General features: G+C 38.7%; 1 protein-coding gene across 2 annotated transcripts; it reads left to right on the top strand.

Moving 5' to 3' along the window:
• Positions 1 to 7,133: 7,133 nt before the first annotated feature.
• LOC124137049 (hydrolethalus syndrome protein 1 homolog) lies at positions 7,134 to 17,695 on the top strand. 2 transcript variants are annotated; one of them, XM_046503160.2, is made up of 10 exons: positions 7,134 to 7,341; positions 7,536 to 7,650; positions 8,210 to 8,314; positions 8,594 to 8,682; positions 9,865 to 10,052; positions 13,644 to 13,699; positions 14,027 to 14,124; positions 14,370 to 14,412; positions 15,336 to 15,514; positions 16,694 to 17,695. In XM_046503160.2, the coding sequence occupies exons 2-10, from the start codon at positions 7,545 to 7,547 to the stop codon at positions 16,826 to 16,828; spliced, it is 999 nt and encodes a 332-aa protein (XP_046359116.1). In that variant the 5' UTR covers positions 7,134 to 7,341; positions 7,536 to 7,544; the 3' UTR covers positions 16,829 to 17,695. The 2 variants fall into 2 exon arrangements, with proteins under 2 accessions (XP_046359116.1, XP_046359117.1); XM_046503161.2 differs by having other exon boundaries at positions 7,136 to 7,262.
• The last annotated feature ends 5,783 nt before the right edge of the window (positions 17,696 to 23,478 follow it).

Genomic DNA, 23,478 nt, shown 5'->3' with positions numbered 1-23,478 from the left:
CTGATGCTACAGGCTATGTGTTCATAAGGTAGAATTGCTTAAATAAAATCTGCAACATACCCAATATTGTTGCCAATTGATTTTTCTTCTTTTTCTAAATAATATGATCAGAAAAACATATATAATGATGTGGATAAGTTGTGGAAATGCTACGTTATAACATAACGTTGAGTTCCATGGTGACAACGTTGCATAACAACCACTAGTATATATATGATTATATTTATGTTTCTAAACAATGAGCTATTGAAAGATCATACATTTGAAATATAGTCTTAGGATATAAATTATACTTTTTGAAACCTAATACATATCTTTAAGCGTGCTTTTTATTCATTGGTTTACGGATCTATCGACCCTAATTTTCTTGACCGTCAAATGAAGGTTAAATTTAATGCATCTTTATCGCTGTTTTCACGGTGCTGAATGATTAATTAAAAAGGAAATGTTCCCCAAACCCGGAAACGACGCTTTCACAGTGTGGAGTAGATGATATCCACTGTTATACGACCAACTGAAATCACACTGTGAAATCGAAGTTCTATGTACTTCTATGCACGTGGCGGCAAGTTGCATTGGACGCAAACACGTCATCTCCCGAGAATGTTTGATTCTTTCGGATAGTTTTGGTACGTTACCAAGCACTCAAAAGAAAGGGAAGCAAAGGCTATTGGCGATGCAGTGTTTGAACTGGTTGGTGACGACCGTAGTGTTACGAAGGTCAGGTGTAGCAGTCATGATCCACCCATCAGTAATATCGACTTGTGACTTGACTCTAAAACCTCGAGAAATGTCCTTTCCTTGATTCCAAAGCCCCATTACAATCTGTACACAGAGAGATACTGCAAGATCCAGCATACCACCAGAGCCGCGTCTCAAAGATAAATAATAATGCTTAATACGATCAAGGAAGTACTTTCTTTATATGCACAGTAAATGTTTAAAACACGTGGAATTGATACTATGTGGATTCTAAAAATCTCAAAGGATTTGCTTAATGTTTTGCAATGTCAGAAAATATATCAATTCTATCAGAACACGTTTTGTTCCCGCTTTGTGCACCAATATCCCCATGTTATATTTGGGATAAGACTTTCTTATAAAGTGCAAATAAAGTCTCTGTGACTGAGTGGGTAGATCACTGACTTAGTGTGCTGGCGATTACGTGCCTCACTCTAAGAATGTATGTTCGGATCTCGGGTTGGACTCAACCCCATAAAGGACTAGAATTTGTACTCTAGTCAGAAAGTTACATTTGACCACTTTGTGAAAAACATTGTGTTTTCAATATCCCACATGACAATCTTAAAGAAACAATTCATGCCTTGATGAATGGGGCATTTGCCACAAAACATGTTCATAGTTGCATCTCTATCGTCACAGATTCAGGACAAGTTGTCAAACTGAAAGCAATTGTTATCTGAGGTTTATTTACCATACAATTTAAAATTGCATTGTTGATACATTGTTTTTGTACTCATAAGAACGATATTAGTTAACAAATAAAATCTCACCCTCGTGTCTATTGAAATCAAGAATATCATCACTCAAAAAGCCTAAGAAATTTGCTGTATTTGATATTAAAATACTCAAGGGTGTGATTCTCTGTATATCACGCGTCTCTTGGTGTCGGAGCGATTTTGTTCTCTTATTTTGATAACAATAAAGATAAGATAGTGTACTACACCATAATTCCCTTAATCCATAATCTTGAAGTTGATGTACATGTACCTGCAGACTGCATTGGAGACCAACCATTTGAAATTCGGTTGGAGGAAGGGGGTTTGTCTGGAGATTGGATATTTTTACAGCTTCAGCTGCAAAACCAGGAAACTATGAGCATAAATATAATTTTTTAACAAATTGTCTGTCCTTTATGTGAGAACGTGACGAATGTTATTATAAGTGTTTAATAGCCAGGAATGTGTGCGGATGCGGTAAAGCATGACACAGGCTCGGGTGTGAGGTCTTGTTGCTGATGAAAAACGACACCCTGTAAAAATGAATACTACACTTATGGTATAATATATGGTACAATTAAAATAGTATTATATCAGATTCTTCCAATAATCATAGTCGTACATTTATGATAATACAAATACGATATATAAATATATAAATACGATATATACTGTATATATATATATATATATATGTGTGTGTGTGTTAGAAATACAGAAATACAATTGTTGAAGATACATCATTGAAGATAATTGCTGTTTAAATTCAGTCTTTAATACAATCTTTAAAAGTGCACACTTGTCATAAACTAAATCCTATTCCTTAGCAACACACAATACATTCATGAATATTTTATTAACTGGTCGTTTCTCCATCATCCATCATTCAGCAGTATATCATCAACACCAATAATACAAACATTTACAATCCTCTTTTGAAATTACACGTTTGTCGCGGAGTGATCACTGTGGATTAATTACATGTCAACGAATTTCATTACAATGATATTTCAGTGTGAAATGACTGTTCATTGTTATATCTGTTTTAGTACCCAGTCACCTGTGAATCAACAACACCCACCAGCCTCCAACTACAGACACATGGTGACATTTATCAAAATTGGATCATCAGTGAAAACCAGTCAACAATGTATTGTTGGCTGAACCTATAGGTTATGTGTTAAGAGTTTTTACTAGCAAAGGGTAGTATGGTACCTAATGTAATGAGAACATTTCATTCCATTTTCTGTTCAGGAACGTGCTCCACAGTTAATTGTATCTGACGGAAATTGCAGTGAATTGGAATGAATAACCCATCGATGATCAGTGTGTGGTGATTACAAAAACGATAAAAACATTTTGAATGTCATAGCTTTGTGTGTTAAACTACCGATGAAATTTCTGTCAGAACGCTAAGTGTTTCGCACAAATCAATATACCGTGCACTTTCCGTTGCTGTGAATTCACGGTTGATTATTGTGAGTAACAAACTACTAGTATATTAAATGTACAAAGGTTCTAAAAGGAGAAAATCAATAAATGCCGAAATGCCCCATACAGTGTTATTTCGAAATGACATTTCATGGCGTTTTTCAATTCTTCATGCAAGAGCCATGGTCACAATGAAAGTGGAAGGGTCCAAAGACATTGTACTGGTTTTAGAACACGTGGTGCTTTCTTGAAAAGAACACCTGTAAAGTTCTGGCTCATGAGCAGAGCATGTGGCTGCATCTGTTTTTCAGCGTTGCTGTATCCACCGCAGGGGCCTTGTTTATCCCGAACGAAGATATTTCAAGTAGGTAGTACACGTTTATCTTATTCATTCACTCATTTTACATTCACTTGTAATTCGATAGCAAACATTGCCTAAATCATTATTTGTTACTTTTCGTTATTGCAATGATCAAATGATGCCGACCTACTGGTAACATCTTAAAACAATATAGCTGATGGTAATCGTTGTAAACGTTTGGCAAAATTATTAAATATGCCAGAGGTTTAAGCCAGTGGATACAGAGGATGGGGCAATCGTGCACTGTGTAAATAAGGTGTTTTGCGACTTCTTTCTCAGCTGTGGACGTATGAGGTATGTACCACCAGAATTCGTTAGGACTCAAAAAGGATATTTAGGCTGTCTATTTTAAATGTGACGATATGCCTTTGTTCACCCAGCTTTGAATAGGTACCCGGTAGGATGAAATGGTTATGTGACTGTTATCCTTCTAGCACCTCATGGGCAGATCGGGTCGTATACTGCCTGGGGAGCTGAGAAGGAAATCAAATGCACACTGACCTATTGAGCATGCCCCTGTGTGGTGTGGAAATACCATAAGCCTAAGATACTGTGTTTGTGCCAAAGCTGGGCATCCACTGACAGTCTAATTAAATTCATTGCATAATCTACATTTCATATTTACATTATGATGCAAAATCACACATTGAAGGTTTTGAGTGGTCCTGAACAGCAACCAGAAAGCCTGCTGTTTCACTTTTCAGGCAAACTGATTTCGTCCAAGTAATTATTATTATTAGTACTATTATATTATTTAAGGATTCAAATAAAAAGTTCAGCAAAGAGCCTTTGGGTGTTCCTGGCACAGTCAGGCTGGTTACGCTCATCATCAGCTCAGGGCCCTTGCTCCCTCTGCACGCAGCCCAGGCAGCGAATGGGAATTCTCCCAGGAAGCACTGCAAAGTCAAAACCAAACCAACTCCACTAGTCTTTTGTTAGGTCCAATGGTTCAAAGTAGCAAAGTCAGTGTGGTTTGCTCTTCTCAAAATGAAAACAAATCCTTCATCGTTGCTTTAGAAATTAGTTCATATATCGTTATTGTCTCTGTCGGTTTTCATAAACCAAACGGTTTTTTTCCAACAAACACTTTGCATTTCTATTTAATTTTACTCCGGTCTTTTTTCAAATGTCACACAGTTGGCCCTGTCGTTTTAGACGGCGCAGTTCGTTGTGCGTCTCCTAGACGTACCAGAAAACTATGATCGCGTGTTCGAATCACAGCACCACGACAGAAAACATTTCCATAATTATTTACAAAACCCTTTCCATATTCATAAGAAATCTCTGCTAAAAACCGGGTCGATTGTACGATTCCGACTATAATATTATCATGACAATGTGTTTATGAATCACTATCAAATAGTGATGATACCAGTTGTTCGCGAAAAGGTGAGCGTATCCTGCACAATGGGTGAAGCCAGTCACAAACTCATAGAAAGGTAAGTCAATTGTTCACCTGGGTACGGTACAAGTCAAAAGGGAATTGCATCGGACATCATTTTTGTCACTGATTCGTAAAAGTTGAAATGTCCTCTACATGTTTACTTTAAAACCCTTTGAAAGTTTTTTTCTGAGGTCATAAATGTTGTAGCCTTCGTCGTAGAAAGTGCTCGATTGTCGGGGCTTTCGGTTTCAGACACCAGACATCCACTTCACAAATAAGCATCTTTCATTTTCTATCATGTAAATCGGTAAAACTCCAAATTTGATCCAACTAATGCACTACACAAGGGGAATATATTTTAATCTATGAATTTATGCCAGCACGGAACATATTTCAGTAAAGAATTATCTTCGATCGCAGATGTGAAAGGTTTCCTTTCTACTAAAACAACACAGATCAATCTACACGTCACGCATACAACTAACAGACCAGGCAGATTCATGTACAGCATCAATTCGATTCGTTTAAGTAACATTTTGTTTGTCTGGTAACTAAAGTTGTATATTAATCTACCAGGTATTGAATACCCTAATTATGAGTGTGCGGAAAGTATGGTCACTTTCTAAAATCATTTGAGTCGGTACTGGGATTAGTATTAGAGGTGTTTAAAGGTCATAGTATAGGATAGCTTAGCGCATCTCATGTTGCCAAGCCACGTGTCATACTTAGTAAATGTCTCTGAATGTCTCGAATACTTGACCAGTCCCTTGAGTAGCCAAAAAGTGTCTTTCCGTGAAATACACATGCTCTTCAGTACTTAAGAAGCTGGAAATTGTAGACGCCATAAGATGGAGCTGATGGTATATTGCTCGACGTGAAGGGGAGTGCACGATGGGAAAGACCAATATTGAAAAGTAGTCAAGTCTTTGAAAGGCATTTAGAATTTATGGATGTCAACTTCTTTATTATGAGCAACACAACGTTTCAGAGTATATGCTTACTCCTTCATCAGATGAATGCTATAATGCAAGAGGTAGCATATATGTGAACATATAAGAACAACAAAAGTAATAAGATAACAATGGGTGGAAACTTAACAAGGGAAGATAATTGGCGCTGAAGGGTGATCAGCAATAGACAATGGAAGCCAACACTTCACAGTAATTAGCGCTCATAGCTATGGACAGCTGGAAGCCAGGACTTAAAGTACCACTAGGTAATGCAATGCAAAAGTAATGCTTGTTTGTGTTTTATTGCTTGATAACATTTTTTTACCGACCATATAATTTTCTTTAAATATAATAGGCTGTAAGAGGTCATCTACTCAATTTCATACGAATGCGTTGCAGATAATATTTAACGCATAAAGAAACGGTGATTGATATTTTGAGCCACGTCACACGCCGTCAGGGTACGATGTCACACTAACATCCAAGTCACTAAGTCTGACCACTCACAGTCTATTTCCATGTAACATATATTTACATAAAAGTAGTATCAAGACCAGTAATAAATGTGACAGATGTGGAGTGTCGGAAACAAGACAAGAATATGTGTTTTAGTCTCCAACTGTCCTTCCATTTTTTTAAATAGATGAAAGTAAATATAAATGATATGACCTCCATTTGAAAGTAACAGAGATACAGTATTATTTGGAGTACAAAAGAGTGTGTCCACCGACGAGACGATACTCAATTGTCTTATACTTACGACAAAATATTATGGGTGGAAATGTATAATTCTTGATAAGATCTGTACATTTAATAACTCTGTTAAGGAGATAGAGTTTCATGTACAAATTATTAACAAACATCAGTAAAATGGACCATGTAACGATAGAGCGAATATCAGAAGCTCTGCCCAAGTAATGTCCACAAAGCCTGCACATACAAGCTCTGTAGACAAAGCCTGCACATACAACGACCCGTTAGACCAGCCACGTGGTCCTGTAGGGTCTGGAGACAAATCGTGTCGAAGTCTGACCACTGAGTCATTTAATCGGCGCTTACGACAAATTTTCTTCATGATTCTAATCGTGATCCGCCACGGAATGCTCAAATATCAAAGCAATCGTCACGTGTAGCATGATTGCGAAATACGCTGCTCCATGTAATGTATTCAAGTTTGATATATTTATGTCTCCGTACGAAAAGATCTGACAAAGAATTGTTCATTTAATATTGTTCTAACAGGATGGCCACCACGCCTGCACCTTGTATATTATGTCCTTTTGGTACCGTACTAGGCATGTGCATATAGCAATGTTTTATCGCGAGAAGAAAACAAAGTTTGGACAGGTTCTATCAAACTTGGGCGTTTTGACCATATCGCCTGATGTCATTTTACGTGCTCTTCTTTAATATTAGTATGTTTCTTTCAGTTTACGAAAACACTGACCGGTCCCCTGACCATATACAATGGGATTATCTCCCTTAGTAAACAAGTTGGAGTCAAACGAAATTTCATTGGCTGGTGTGTTCGAGTTTCAACCAATCAGTTGACGTATTTCAATGCCCGGCTATGTTTACATCATGGCGGCAAATTCTTCTTAGGCTTGGTCAATAAGCACATATCCCCTTCAAAATATAGACATTTTTTGCTGTTTATGCGTTATATGAGAGATAAGGTATTTTGTTTATGTGTCTTAGATAGGTTTTGTGATGGTTTAACTCTTGTCATAGTCTGGAGATTGGTGAAATTGAAAGGTATGTACATGTTGCAAACGTACCGCATCGTGTTTAGACTTGTTCACCGTGTTTGAGTGCGAAAATATTTTGTTCATGAAAGGTATGTAGGTGAGCAACTTAGCTGGACTATCAAGCAATTAGGCCTTAAATTATATTGAAGTACAATACCAGTATAAAGTGTTTGTGACGGCGTGGTGTGTATGTATTTGCAGTAGACAATAATGGACCCCCAAAGCATTGAATTTTCGGAGGAGGAAATTCAAGATGAACTTGCACGACTGGGTTACAGAAATGTTCCTGAAGAAAAATTACGAGAATTCAAGAAAGGTAAGTTATACATTAATTACAAATCAACATGGTTAATGTATAATATGCACACATAATAGTGAAAAATCACCTCTTTATATCTTGTTTATCTTATATTGTGCTGTTGTAGAGAAGTGTTTATTTTAAAAATGTAATGGAAACGTGTAGCACTAGGGTAGCTAGGCTTGGTTTAGCTTGAAGCGAAATTTGCTGAAAATCAATCGAATATTTTGCAAGTTCTGCCTATATGTATCCGTGTACCACTGTGTACAGGTCCGTTTGATAATTGTATATCCGCATGTCGAAAAATGGATGTGCATGGTTTGCAAATATGTTGCTTCAATTGATAACTTAGTTGCTTTGAGTACGACATTCCATAGCTACTTTCAGGGTTTCAAATTGGTTCATTTTCTAGGACACTGACTGATTGTCATCCAAAATGTCCTGCAGATATTTTGAAATTTGGTGATAATATAGAAGAATGTTGTATTGAAAGTTGAAAAGAATTATGAAAATGTCCTTTGCTATTTGCCTTTTACACGATTATTGTTATACATATTTGACCATATTACTGTTTCAGACCTCCAGAGGTTAATCCAACAAGAGCGCAGCAAGAATTCGTCCTTCAACAGTAGTGGATCATCACACCTGGCAGCTGATGCTGCTGACACTTCAGCCTCTTCAGGTAAGATGACAATGATAACCAAAGGAAACTTTTTGTTATGCTATGATGCCTATCTCAGTTGTAAGATTTGGCGATGACATGCACGATAAATAAAACCTGAACTTGGGCTGAAGTGAATTGTAAATATGTAAGACTGCATTGCTGTGCAATAAGGGCTCACACAATGGAACAGCAGTAATACTGTTCCAAGCCGCATTAAAGTCAAACCAAACACACACATTCATCTCTGTAACATATTACCAGGACAATCACTTCAACCACAGTTGTCCTTGTTTTCAGCACATGGAACTGTGAGGCGAGAGAGAATCCCACTGGAGGAAGTTTCTGACCAGGATCACCTTGACTACAGAACGCATGCGTATTCACAAGTTAGTGTTTTGCATTTGAAATATTTAAGATTTTATAAGTGAAGAGTTATTGTAATAAGCAGCCCAGGGCCCCGTTCCACAAAGTGATCTTAGCGCTAAGATCGCTTTGTGGAACGGGGCCCAGGTGCTTAAAAAATTGTGGTGTTTTTTTAAACTATACACAAGTCAAATTTGTTTTCAGAGATCTAGGGGTAATGGACAAACTATGTTCAAACATCAGTGAAACTAAAACTTGTTTGATGGCAGTTTCTTGGCAGTATATGCCCCTTAAATTCTACCCTGCTGTTTTTCTGTTAAAAAATCTGATATCCAAAGGAAAGTATGGACTGTGAAGAAAATTTTCAATTCTTAGTAGAGGGCGCTTACCCTGTAGTTATAAAGATTACTTACAGGTTGATTTAGAAGTTGGCCAGGGGTTGCTTATTGGGTCTGGAGGGGCGGTCGGGTAGCCTAGTGGTTAAAGCGTTGGCTCGTCACGCCGAAGCCCCAGGTTCGATTCCCCACATGGGTACAATGTGTGAAGCCCATTTCTGGTGTCCCCCGCCGTGATATTGCTGGAATATTGCTAAAAGCGGCATAAAACCATACTCACTCACTCACTCACTATTGGGTCTGGATGATTTATACAATACTGGAGATTTTAGTTCTTGTGTATAATTATGTTTGAATTTAAAGGTCATCATGGTGATTTTCAGATTACATTTGTAGGTTTCATACACCTTATCATGCTTATCTATGCCATAGCAAAAATATAAAAAATAATTGTTTCCTTTGTTAATTTCTTTCAGTAAAATATGTCAACAAACCTCATGATTTCTATTCAGTCAAATTATTTTTTCGGTTATGTTTGTTGAATTTGTTTGCATATTCCCTATCAAAGCACCTTGTGTGACATTTGTGTAAGAATTGGTCTCCAGTACTTTATGCTTGTAGAAAGGTGAGACTAAGTAGATCAGGTGGTCAGGCATAGTTACTTGGTTGATTGCATGTCATTGTAACCTGAAGGTGTTGTACATTGCTTATAATATTGAATCACGGGTTTGCCTGGTCAAGGCCGCCATGATATGTCTAATTGCAGCATAAAACAAGCAGTGATGTAACCATCATCATGTATTACCATGTGTCCTACGGAATGTTAGGTATCAAGTTAATATGAGTGATTAATTCAACTGTATTTTACAGAGAGGGATTGGAAAGGAGAATAATTATGGAGTGGAGCCAGTCTTGAAGAGGCCAGTAACTGGTAATCCCTCAAGAGGTCACAATGACATGTTCACCATGTTCGACAGGGATGCCATTCCTCCAGGTTTGAGAGATGATGTATCAGAGACTGACTCAGAAAGAAGGATGGTGAAGAGGAAGACATTAAGGTAGCTTTGGTCATTTTGGTTACAACATCATAGTAATCATATGTGCAACAACATATACTTTAAAGGTGTGGGCCAAATTTGCTTTTGCTGCATACACCATGTACACAGCACACTTTGAGCTTTACCATTGTCATATATTTGTTTTTGTTCAGCTGGATGTTTAAGACATGTGTACATTGTCATGATAGTGAACAATAATGAAGGAGGTGATGGATCAATAAACAAGAGATGTTCATTTGCCAGTAAGAGTTTAGCAATCATGTATGAAATTGTGAACCACAAAGATATCATTATTTCGTATCCTGTTAAGACTGTCTGCAATTTCCTACTTGTTCTACTTGTACCCAAATCCCACAACACAGTGCCAACACACTCCCCAACCGGAAGCTGCCACCACGCATGCTCCCCTCATGCCATGTAACTTCCTCTTCCTACTTGTCTCTCCACCCTGGTGGTTGGTGTTTACGGTTGGCTCTCGAATCCTTTTGTTATGTGACTTTCCATCCTTCTAGGTTTGCTCAATTGTTTTTTTTATCATTTTAGAAGTGTGCATATGCAGTAGGGGTATTACATAGCATTTTTACATAAATAATTTTCATTTGGCTTGTGTTTTGAGGTATTCTTTTTACATTTGTTGCCTTGTCCTCTGAGTTGTTGGCTCAGATCTCTACAGTAGTCACATCCTTGGTACAGCAGTCTACTTTGCAGCAACAACGGCAGCCACACCAACAACTGCAGCCACACCAACAACGGCCTCTAGATTCAACGCCAGCTTTCAGTCAGCTTGTGTTGCATCACCTAGACCTAGATGCTTGTTTAGGGTTTGCAGTCTTAGGAATTGGTGGGATGTCGTCCGTTGCCTATAGTGCATCGTTCAAAGTCGGGTGTGTTGCAGTCCGCGGTCTTTCAGTCTGTTTCACCTTCTGGTATGCTGCCATCTACATCACAGTTGTCGGGTCGGCAGCTATCTCCTGTGCGTCCTGATGATCATCGGTAGTCTAAGTCTAGGGAGCAGTCTCCGTTGGAGTTGTCTCCTGATTGACACTTGGGATCTGAAGGATGCTTGTCTCGTAGAAGTTCATATGACAGATCACCGGATAGCTGGTGATCTTCTACATGTTGTCGTTCGTCCACTGAGGGACCTGATGGCCACTTGGCAGATATGGGGGTCGTCTTTAGTCTCCAGGTAGATCACAGGATCGTCTGTCGGACCATCATCTGTCCAGAGCAAGCTGTCGAGTGGACAGCGGCGAAGCGGTTAGGGACAAGAGGTCTTGCCAGACAGGATGGTCATGGTGACTACTATGGTTCGCCTCTCCATTAACGAAGTCACAGGTCCTCAGTGAGGGGTCAGTCCCTGATGGGTAACAATTCTGAACTGGGTTTGATGGAAGTACGGGACTGTCTTCCTTGGGTTGCAGAGGTCCTCAGATGAGGCCTTAAAGGTGCGACCGCCTCTGTGGTCTAGTGGTAGAGCGTCCGCGTTCGATCCCCGACCGCGTCATAACAAAAGACGTTAAAAGATGGTACTTGTTGTTACCCTGTCTGGCGCTCGGCATTAAGGGGCTAAAACAAGGACTGGTCGGCTCGGAGTCAGTATACTGTGTCTGAGTGGGGTATTCATGTTAAACTGAGGCATGGTATCTCAGTGAGCTAGCACTATAAATTGGCATCAGTCCAGACTAGTAAAAGCAGCCACACACACGTACATGCACATCGCTATATAAGTGCAATAATCTTGGACGCGACGTTAAACCCCATTTCACCTCACCTCACCTAAAAGGTGCAGTTTGTCCTCTGCCTGGGAAGGTAGCTGCCACAGAATGGATGTTACACCCCAATGCCTTTTTACTCCTAACACTTCAATGGGGAGGCTCCGAATATCAACTTATTCGCCACCAGGTTCAACAACCAGCTGCCAGTGTTTGTGTCCCCCATTCTGGATCACGTAGCAGTCAATCATGACGCTCTGTCACTCAGCTGGGAGGGTCTCCATGCCAATGCTTACCCTCCCCATGTGTTGCCTCCCCGAGACCTGCCAAAGATTCGAGTGATGACCACTCTTAGTCTGCTTTTGGTCGCACCTTATTGGCCGGCTCGGGCATGGTTTACAGACCTCATCCTACTGTCCGTCACTCATCCCATTCAGTTACCACAGTGGAGGAGTCAGTTACACAATCCTCTCTCCCATCAATGCCATCCGTCTCCAGAGTTGTTCGATCTGCACGCAAGGCACATTTTAAAAAAGCCCTAACGAACAGAGGTTTTACTGGAGGCTTGTGACAATGCTGGTCTTGCCCCTCCTCAAGCTAATAATCCTCATGAAATTAGTTGTTATCTCTCACAGCTCTGGGTATGTCCCTTCCATTGCTTGTCTGGGTGGGTTGATGGGGTTATTTACTTGGTTAGGACTGTGGTGTGCACTCGGTCATGGTGGGGTCTCACTGCAGTGCTTACCATTTGTCCTGTCTCCACTCCCTGTTTACAGGGGGTATAGATGGTGTCGAGTGAAGTGGACCCCATCTGATGTAAGTCTTTCTTGTCTGGAACAGAGCTCCAGATAACTTTTTGAGCAATTGTGTTTTTTACTTGAAGGTTTCAATTTTAATTGGGTCATTACATTTTTCATTGGTAACCAATATTTTTTCACTCATCTATTTCGACCCGGGGTAGAATAGGTCTTCAGCAACCCATACTTGCCGTAAAGGCGACTATGCTTGTCGTAAAAGGCGACTAACGGGATCGGGTGGTCAGGCTCGCTGACTTGGTTGATACATGTCATCGATCCCAATTGCGTGGATCGATGCTCATGCTGTCAATCACTGGATTGTCTGGTCCAGACTCGATTATTTACAGACTGCCGTCATATAGCGGGAATATTGCTGAGTGAGGCGTTAAACAACAAACCAACCAACCAACCAACCAACCAATCACTCATCTATTCCTCACTCTTTGGGGTTTTTCCCAAAATGAGTAAAAATTAACTAATGTTTTAGACGTATGTAACAGTTCTTAATATAGACTTGACTCGGAAAGTAAATTAGCTTGTAATTGTGCTTGGAAATTAGCTCCGTTTTACGCATGCTGAAAAAGCTTTATTGGGTATTTACGCGTACTGTTTTCAAACAATTGAGTTTTTCATTTAATGCATGCATTTCTGTATGCTAATTGAAAGTAATTGGGTTTTGAATAGTTTTGGGGGGTATTTTACACAAATACGCAGCTTCTCTGTAGCTCTGCTAGAACATGGCAGTCACCACCTGGGCTTCGGTTTGCAGTTTTCATCAGTTCGGATTTTCTACTGTGTGATAGTTGCATGGCATGAGGGGAGCATGCGTGCTGGCGGCTTCCGGTTTGGGAGTGTGTTGGCACTGTGTTGTGGGATTTGGGTACAAGTAGAACAAGTAGGAAATTGCAGACAGTCTTAGCAGGATAAGTATCTAATATTGTTAATATTAGATAACTGTAATATTCCTTGATAAGTTGATGATTGCCTACTGTGCCTTGATAAGTCTGGAATATTGCTAGAAGCGCTGCAAACTCACTCACTATGCATGCTGAGTCAATCAACTTGTCTGATTTATTTTGCAGGAAAAATGACAAAGGCTCAAAATTTATTGATGAATCCATGACAGAAAGTGATGCAGGTATGTGTTGGTCGTAAAATTCTGTCCTTTCTGTGTACATGTCTGCAGTATATCATGGTATATAGCATACTATATAAGATAAACATTATCAATTGTTTCAAATATTTTTAGACAATTTGATAAATCTAAAAATCTAAAGAGACATGTACATTTCATGATAGTATTCTTGCATGATTTATTTGCTTAGGTTTGTGTGGTATCATGACTCAGATTATCTCCCTTTGGTCAGTTAGCATATTTGTTTCTCATACTCTCTTCTGTCATTTTGTGATATGATATCAGTTATCATTATCAGATTGAATTTATTCTTAATTTCTGTGCTTAAAGGAAGTATCATTGATGCCAATGAAAGACTACAGCGATTGGCATTACGAGATTCTGATGATATTGCCTCAACAAGACGACCACATTCCGCACCTGCAGATGTGAGTGTCCCAGAAGATGGCTTTCACTATCACGGTTATATTACTTGAGAATCTGTTTCATATGAAGAATAATTGTTATTGACATGTTGTGAAATATCAATAACATTTAAATGGGATAATATTTTTTATTCTAATTTGAATTCAAGGGTTTTTTTTAGATACTCTTGTTGTTATTGATTGTTATAATGTTAAAAAATCTTTTCAAAATGTATTTGATACTTATTCTTCTGTTATGTCATCTGTAGGCCCCATATAGACTATCTCCTGATGACCCCAGACCTTCCTCAGGTGAGTACCAAAGTAAATATATCTACAAGATACACACAATCGTCTAAATCATTCAACCACCTCCGTGGTCTAGTGGTAGAGCGTCCGCCCGGATAGAGGAAGGTCCGGGGTTCGATCTCCGGCCGCGTCATACCAAAACACGTTAAAAGATGGTACTTGTTATTACCCTGTCTGGCGCTTGGCATTAAAGGGCTAAAACAAGGACTGGTCAGCTCGGAGTCAGTATACTGTGGGTATTCATGTTAACTGCGGCATGGTATCTCAGTGTGCTAGCACTATAAATCGGCATCAGTCCGGACTAGTACAAGCCACACACACACGTGCATGCACGTCGCTATATAAGTGCAATAATCTTGGACGCGACGTTAAACCCCATTTCACCTCACCTCTTAATCATTCATGTATATTAGAACTTGCACTGCAAAATCAGGAATTTATTTGGACCTGCTCAGAGTCCAATCTTCAGCCCAAAGTCTGCTGCAAATGTCAGTAAAAATTCCCAACTGGAATAAAGATGTTCCCCAGTTTCATGGAGCATACAATCAGTGTGACATAGGCATAAATAACATGTTTTTCAACTGTTAATCACATTCTCAACAGACCTATTGACCATGTTGACGCTTGTTGGCATATATTCATGTTTGACACTCAAAATACCTTGGTGACCCTTCAACATTGATGCTGAGCACATCCCCAAAATTGCACAAAAAATGTATTTTTTCCCAATTTGTCTGCGAAGTTTTATTTCCTAGGGAAGTCTCTGAAAATACATATAAAACTTGAAAATTGTGTGCTTGACATAATGCAAACTAAAGTACATTCTTGTCGTCCTTCAATAGTACTGTTCGTTCAACCAATGCATGCTGTTGGTCTTGTCTGCTACCTATGAACATTTGAGCATCATCTGTTATGTTTACGTCAAGTGATCCTTCGGACGGCTGATCACCCGCACACCCGCAATATCCGAAAGTCCGACCCAGTGGCCCGGTACCAGCAGTTCCAGCAGGCCTGGCAGGTGCAGAAGGCCCCTGGGGAGAAGGTGCACAAGGGGCTCCGGTGGAACATCCGGGAACAGATGCTGGTGCATGAAACCATCGAGAAGGTAGCTGGCGACACAGCATTCAATATATCAATACTGCATCTAAGTGGACTCTACATGTGCAATGCATCTCAGGCTGGAGATCCTCTGGGCATTAAGTTAAACAAGCTTTGTTAGATTATGTTGGTGTATTGATTTTGTGGTTATGACGTAATGCTGTTTTGAGTATAAGGGTTTTGAAATTGATATTTGATGTGAGGTTTATGTGTTCCATTATGTTCTTGTGATTGTAAATTTGAACTCATGGGATTAGAATTATGGAGTTATATTTTACAGAAATGTTGCCACACATGTTTTATTAGGAAATATATCTCTATGGCAGTTTAGGATGTTATTGCAACACACAACATGTACATATGAATCATTTCAGAGCTTTAAGTCTTTGAACTTCCATTTAAAGAAGTTTACATCCATAAATTCTCTTCCTTCAGTGCTTTAGTTAATTAGTTTCTTATATATATGACCATGAAATATTGCATTTGTGTAAGAGTGGGATATTCTATGAGACCAAGGACATAGATTGATGACACTTTGGCCATATCAAATTAATTGGTAGATTGTCATCCCCATCCGACTCACAACTAAGCCCCCCAACAAATTAATTTTATTTGCCCATGTGAAATGTTAGAGCACTGTTTACAACATGCCGTAAACTGGTCTACAACCAACTCTCGGTGGGTGCCTGCCCATCGGCTGTTTGCTGTCAGCTGTCAAGATGGTGCTCGCTAGTTTGAAAATATGATAGGCTGGTCAAACCATTAAACACTGGTATGCCTGTCCTTTGCCAGAGTATCTGACTCGTATGGAAATCTTTAACAAGTTTGCTTGTGCAAATTTGACAAGTTAACGTCAATTGAGGATAAATTCATAAACGCATCAGTACAAGTTGGGGCAGGGAAAACAGAAATAGGTTTGACACAGATACATCCGACTGCTACAGTTGAAATCAATGTTTATTTATTATTTTTGTTATTTCAGTCATCTATTGTTCATACCATGGTGTCCAGTTGTCAACTTGACGACTTCAATACGAAAAAAAGCCTCCCTCCTCACTTTTGAAAAAAAGTGGGCATGATAATCTAGCAATTAATTCATTATGGCCTTAGCAGTTTGTATGCTCTCAAAGAAGTAATTGAAAATAATGGTTTCTATTAAATATGTCAATTTTGCTTTAATTTTCAGAGGCCTCAGCGAGTATTTGTAGCCAATAAGTATGTGGTACCCACAGAGAAGAAGAGACAGACCCTTCGATGGCAAATCAGGATGGATCTGGCCCATGGCAATAAGCCACCTTGTGGATTCTTTCATGAATATTAATTATGAAGTGAATTGAACCGTAAACTTGCTCTAACCTATTTGTATGAAATGTGTGAAGTCATGAATTTGTACATGTTTGACTGTTTGAGTAGAATAGATTTGTAATTTATTTATTTTTATTGTTGAATATTACTTATAATTTGTGATATTAAGGCATGCATGTTCAAAAGACGAATCAACCTTAATGGGATTGCCATTTGCTCTCAATGGGTAGCTACGTGTGGCATCTTTACCATGTTTACTTCTGTCCAAATTATGATTGCATTTAGTGCCTTTGAATAACCCAATCATAGTCACCTCCCATGAAATTTCATGTTATGTGATATTTGTAATGCCAATTCAGTGTTTTATATATATTCATTGTTCAACTATCCTTGGTGTTTACATGCATTTGAAACACCATGGAGGTATTGCAATTTTGTGAATACTTCACAGTTTTACATAGCAGTTAAAGGCAAGAAAAAAATATGTGATACATAACATTGGATGCTATTTTGAACAAATTTTTAGAAATATCAGACATGTTTTAGTTAAGATTGACATTACTCAAACCAACTGTGATCTTGTATTGGATTTCTGTCATGTAAATATTTAGTGACTAGTCAATTATGATAGGAAGTTTGTGATTTGTAAACAGTCTTTAGATATACACATTAACATTCAGAGTTCTACATCACAACCATTATGAGGATCATTCCATTCATGTGAGGCGGGATGAGCAATTTTGTAATTGAAGCATTGAAGTTAGGATGTTCTGTGTGGTGACATGTGTCTTTTAATTGTATGGTGTCTGCATACTGAAAATTGTATAAAGCAGGTAACTGTACACATTTATGTGTTTAATATAGAATAAATACATTGAATGCAGAAATGACTATGTTGTTGATTATTGTGGGAATAACCACAATTAACTTATGAAAGATTTATTTTATTGTTTTAAAGGATTCTGCAATCACATTAAAATCAGATCTTAGTGCTTGCTGCCAGTACACAAAGATGCGAGGACATCACATTACAGGTCACGTCAGAATGACCTTTCGTGAACTTTGACTATTGAAATGACTAATTAGAAGTTGACATTAACCAATTAGAAAGCAGCTCTTTAGTTTCACATGTGACAACTTCCATTCAAGACTACACTATGATAAAGTTCTTGATTAAAATTTTGATAACTTCACAAAAGAACATTCTGGAATGTCTAATAGATGACTAAGATTCTAAAGCAGTACTTCCCACGGCCCATGGATAATCTGTTCATTTTCAAATGTTTATTCCATTGAAGCGAGAGATAACTATGATCTTGACCAGTCATACAGCCCGTAACGATCTGGTAAGCGATGTTCTGATTGGTCAGATGAATGGTCGTTATGAGGTGACTAGTCCTCAAAGAGGTCCTTAGCGGAGAACTAAGATATGATTTTAATGAGAATGTTCCAACATTTGTTTTAAACTTGTAACTTAAACTGAACATAAGACAACATATTCAGGTACCTCTTAAGAACAGGGAAAAATATATTAACGTACTCCTAGTTTAGTTTAGTTTCACACTCTGAACCCACTCTGTTAAATGTTGAAAAGAAAGATGAAGTGAAGTGACAAGCTGTAACAATCTGCAAAGGCTATCCACATCATTTCTCTTCATTTTGTCTGTAAAGACAACTGACATATACATGACGTGTGTAAAATCACACTGCATCCCCGCCCGATTACGTATGCTATACTTTGTTACCCACTACGTGGGTTTATGAATTAAATATTATGAAAAACGTAAGACAACATACTTGTAATTAATGTAAAGGGATGGCACTGGAGCAGTACCAGGTAAGAAGAATATAGCACATAAGCCAGTTCATAATCGCATAGCCACGTAAAAAATATTCAAGATGGCTACTTGAAACAACAAGACACCTGGGATTACCATTGTTTTCTTTTTTGAGAAAACGCCAGCAGGTGTCAAAATAGTTATGCACATGTTAAAAACATAGAATGTAAAAAGATAAAAACCGCATCCACAACACAAGCACAAAGAGCATAAACTCAAGAAGCAAAACACATAAGCGTTGAACAAATTTATGCTACAGATCAAAAACAGGTCTTCACTCAGCAAGTGACGAGTAATGTGAGGATCCGTGACGTCACTTCCCCTGGTCATGTGTGAGCTGTGTGATAGGGTTGGCCTCTCAGCTTGTTGGAACAACTTCTTCAAGCAGAGATCTTCACACAGCTCTTTTCTCTGTCAAGAACAAGCAGTAATATGCATAAAGAAGTAATGCAGGATAAGTATACAAATATAAAAAATTTCTAGGATTTTACTGGTATGTTTGCCTTGCATTACTTGGGAATGTTTTATTACTTATCTTGGTACTGCACAGGAGGAAATATATTAATAAAGGGGGCCGACCATTTAATATCCTGGGATGGGGGGTCTGGAATTTTGTATGGAGATTGGCTAATTTTTCAGCAACAGCTTCTAAAACATAATTTTTTAATTAAAAGTCTAAAAAATTTTTTTTTTAAATACCATATTCGACGTAATAAGCACCCAGGGCGCACTCAAAATTAGAAATAGGGGGCTCTTATTAGAAATTTTTTGAGTGAAAAAAAAAAACAGTTGAAAGATAAATTTTGTGGTTTATGCTGACAGCCTGAAATGTTTATATACGACCGATGTATTTTTCCAGAATTTAATTGCCCATAATTAAGGGTGCATAAATAAGTCTTGTGTACATTGATCAATCGGAAGGGGTGCTAATTGGGATTGTTCACTAGCCAATATATTAGCAAATATTGCCGGGGCGCTTATTACGTCGAATACGGTATATATAGAATACTAAAAAAGCTACTACGTAATACCAATTTTATGATACGAGTGAATTGTTCTGCTATTTGACGAGCGAAAGCGAGTCAGATACCAGAACTATTCACAGGTTTCATAAAATTGGTATTACACGGGAGCAAGTTTAGTATTTTATTTATTACTTGCCATTTATAATTTTTTTTAGAATGTCACTGTCGTGTATGAATAGGCAGACACATGATCCACAGCGTAATCCAATTGAGTTTAACAGAATAATACTTCCATCACCTCAACTGTTGGCACATATTAATTTAATAACATACAACGGCCCACCTTTAGAATTCAGGTGTCCGTTCCACAAAGGTATCGTAGCGCTAAGGTTATCGTAACTCACATACTTTAACAGAAACTTACGACTGTCGTTGACCTACAGTCCGATCGCCTTGTGGAATGGGACCTGCACCACAAAGTTTACAATCATCTCACAATACTCTATGACGTGATTTGTGAAATTTTGTTGCAAGATCCACCGGTGAAACAATGCCATGTGATGTCAGCCTAGCAACGGAGTTGCTGGGGTCATTGAGTGTGCATAATCTCCACTCAGTGATCTATCATCTCCTCACGCAGTGTCGTTGAATAAGCCAAGTGATGTTTAGAGCTTTCAATGATTGTTAGTGGAACTTGTTCCCGCAGTACATAAGCACCGGCTTTGGTATTACACAATGTGTAATACAGCTGTATGTTTATTAAACGGGTGCTCTCTTCACAGGCAAGTAATAAATAAGTTTCTGTAACTACTTCATCGATCCACGCAATTGGGATATGTTGACATGCATCAACCAAGTCAGCGAGCCTGACCACCCAATCCTGTTAGTCGCTTCTTACGACAAGAATAGTTGCCCGTATACGGCAAGCGTGGGTTGCTGATGACCTATTCTTTCCCAGATCTTCACCGGTTAGGAACTACTGAATAAAAATATTATTAGGAAGTGGGGCATTTTAGATTTGAAGGTTAAAAATGAAAAGAAACATCCTCTTCATAGTTCAACACTGGTGAATGCATTTTCCATTGATGAAAGTATACACTCATTTTCAACCACTTCACTAGATCATCAAATATTTTACACCTGAATCCACTCTAGCCTTGGAGTGATGTGTTGGCCTTGTGGTTAATGTGTCTGCTGTGCAGAGTTACATCCCTTTGCTGGAAGAATCTGCTGGTTGGTGTGATTTTGTAATGAGAAAATACTCTTCATATTGCTTATAAATCATCTCTTATCCCAGGTACACAACAGTAACGTTGCCAAGTCAGTACTCCAAGTTTCACAAATTTATAAATATTTAAAAATAAGGTGAGGTGAGGTGAAATGGGGTTTAACGTCGCGTCCAAGATTATTGCACTTATATAGCGACGTGCATGCACGTGTATGTGTGTGTGTGGCTGCTTGTACTAGTCCGGACTGATGCCGATTTATAGTGCTAGCTCACTGAGATACCATGCCGCAGTTTAACATGAATACCCCACTCAGACACAGTATACTGACTCCGAGCCGACCAGTCCTTGTTTTAGCCCCTTAATGCCGAGCGCCAGACAGGGTAACAACAAGTACAATCTTTTAACGTCTTTTTGTATGACGCGGCCCGGGATCGAACCCTGGACCTTCCGCTCTCCGGGTTTAAAAATAAGAAATAATATGGCCACTTTTATAGTGCTAACTTACAACTATGTGTGCCAGGATAAATATAAATATTTAAATGTCAAAGGAACATGTATATCTTTAGCTGTTTCTTGAACTGATTAAATCTACAGGAAGGGGATTTTACTGAATACCGTATTCGACGTAATAAGCGCCAAGCTCTCAAAATTAGTAATAGGGGGCCCTTAATAGAATAAAATTTTGATGAAAAAAAACCCAGTTGAATGATGGTGAATTTATGCTGACAGCCTAAAATGATACAAAAGAAAAGTCTGTGCATATTAAGGGTGCATATAACACACGAGTACGTATTATACACGAATAAATAAGACTTGCATACATTGATCAATCGTGAGGGGTGCTAATTGGGATTGTTCACTGCCAATATATCAGCAAATGTCGCCGTGGGCGCTTATTAGAGCGGGGCGCTTATTACGTCGAATATGGTAGCTGCATTACAGGTGAAAGACCTTTTCGAATGTACGAAGCTGCACTTTAGAGACCTAAAGTAACATCTGGTGACTTGCAAGTAGGGGGCTTCAAGGAACGTACTCTTTCACTATTTCACACATATCAGCTGGGGCTTGAGGGTAGGGTCCTGTATATCACATCTTCTGCTTGACTGGAAGCCAATGTAGGGACATAAGTCGAGGAATGTGACAGGATTTCCAGGATTCTGTTACAATTCTTGCAGATGAACTGTGGATGTTTGGTAGCTGTTTTATGTGTTCAGTTGGAGCTCCTGCAAGCAGGTTAATGCAATAATATGTTTTGGATAGGATCATAGACCATGTTGCTGCTGTTATTTATACTGCAAGCAGGTTATTGCAATAATCTGTCCTTGATAGGATCATAGACCATGTTGCTGCTGTTATTTACACTGCAAGCAGGTTATTGCAATAATATGTCCTTGATAGGACCATAGACCATGTTGCTGCTGTTATTTACACTGCAAGCAGGTTATTGCAATAATATGTCCTTGATAGGACCATAGACCATGTTGCTGCTGTTATTTACACTGCAAGCAGGTTATTGCAATAATCTGTTTTTGATAGGATCATAGACCATGTTGTTTCTGTTATTTACATTGCAAGCAGGTTATTGCAATAATCTGTTTTTGATAGGTTTATAGACCATGTCATTGCTGCTGTTATTTACACTGCAAGCAGGTTATTGCAATAATCTGTCCTTGATAGGATCATAGACCATGTTGCTGCTGTTATTTACACTGCAAGCAGGTTATTGCAATAATCTGTCCTTGATAGGATCATAGACCATGTTGCTGCTGTTATTTACACTGCAAGCAGGTTATTGCAATAATCTGTCCTTGATAGTATCATAGAGCCTGTCGTTGCTGCTGTTATTAACACTGCAAACAGGTTATTGCAATGATCTGTCCTTGATAGGATCATAGAGCCTGTCGTTGCTGCTGTTATTTACACTGCAAACAGGTTATTGCAATGATCTGTCCTTGATAGGATCATAGAGCCTGTCATTGCTGCTGTTATTTACACTGTGAGCAGGTTATTGCAATAATCTGTCCTTGATAGGATCATAGACCATGTTGCTGCTGTTATTTACACTGTGAGCAGGTTATTGCAAAAATCTGTCCTTGATAGTATCATAGACCATGTCATTGCTGCTGTTATTTACACTGCAAGCAGGTTATTGCAATAATCTGTCCTTGATAGGATCATAGAGCCTGTCATTGCTGCTGTTATTTACACTGCAAGCAGGTTATTGCAATAATCTGTCCTTGATAGGATCATAGACCATGTTGCTGCTGTTATTTACACTGTGAGCAGGTTATTGCAAAAATCTGTCCTTGATAGTATCATAGACCATGTCATTGCTGCTGTTATTTACACTGTGAGCAGGTTATTGCAGTAATCTGTCCTTGATAGGATCATAGATCATGTTGCTGCTGTTATTTACACTGCAAGCAGGTTATTGCAATAATCTGTCCTTTATAGGATCATAGAGCCTGTCATTGCTGCTGTTATTTACACTGTGAGCAGGTGATGTATATTGCCAATACTTCAGAAATAGAAATAGCATCCTGTCACAAGGTCATTGATGTGCTGTTCCATTGAGTGACATAACGATTTTATTCCTGATCTGCATTTTTTTTGTTATTTCCTTCAACATTCAGC

The sequence above is a fragment of the Haliotis rufescens genome, unplaced genomic scaffold, assembly GCF_023055435.1.
Source record: "Haliotis rufescens isolate VD_foot unplaced genomic scaffold, xgHalRufe1.0.p SCAF_3, whole genome shotgun sequence".
Taxonomy (NCBI): Eukaryota; Metazoa; Mollusca; class Gastropoda; order Lepetellida; family Haliotidae; genus Haliotis; species Haliotis rufescens.
The sequence above is the reverse complement of the archived record's forward strand: the minus strand, read 5'-3'. Positions and strand labels throughout refer to the sequence as shown.

Excerpts from the sequence above, each read along its gene's own strand:
- LOC124137049 (XM_046503160.2), top strand. The coding sequence starts at position 7,545 with ATGGACCCCCAAAGCATTGAATTTTCGGAGGAGGAAATTCAAGATGAA. Across the intron at positions 7,651-8,209 it reads ATTACGAGAATTCAAGAAAG|ACCTCCAGAGGTTAATCCAA; the intron begins GTAAGTTATACA and ends TTACTGTTTCAG. Across the intron at positions 15,515-16,693 it reads TGCATGAAACCATCGAGAAG|AGGCCTCAGCGAGTATTTGT; the intron begins GTAGCTGGCGAC and ends TTTAATTTTCAG.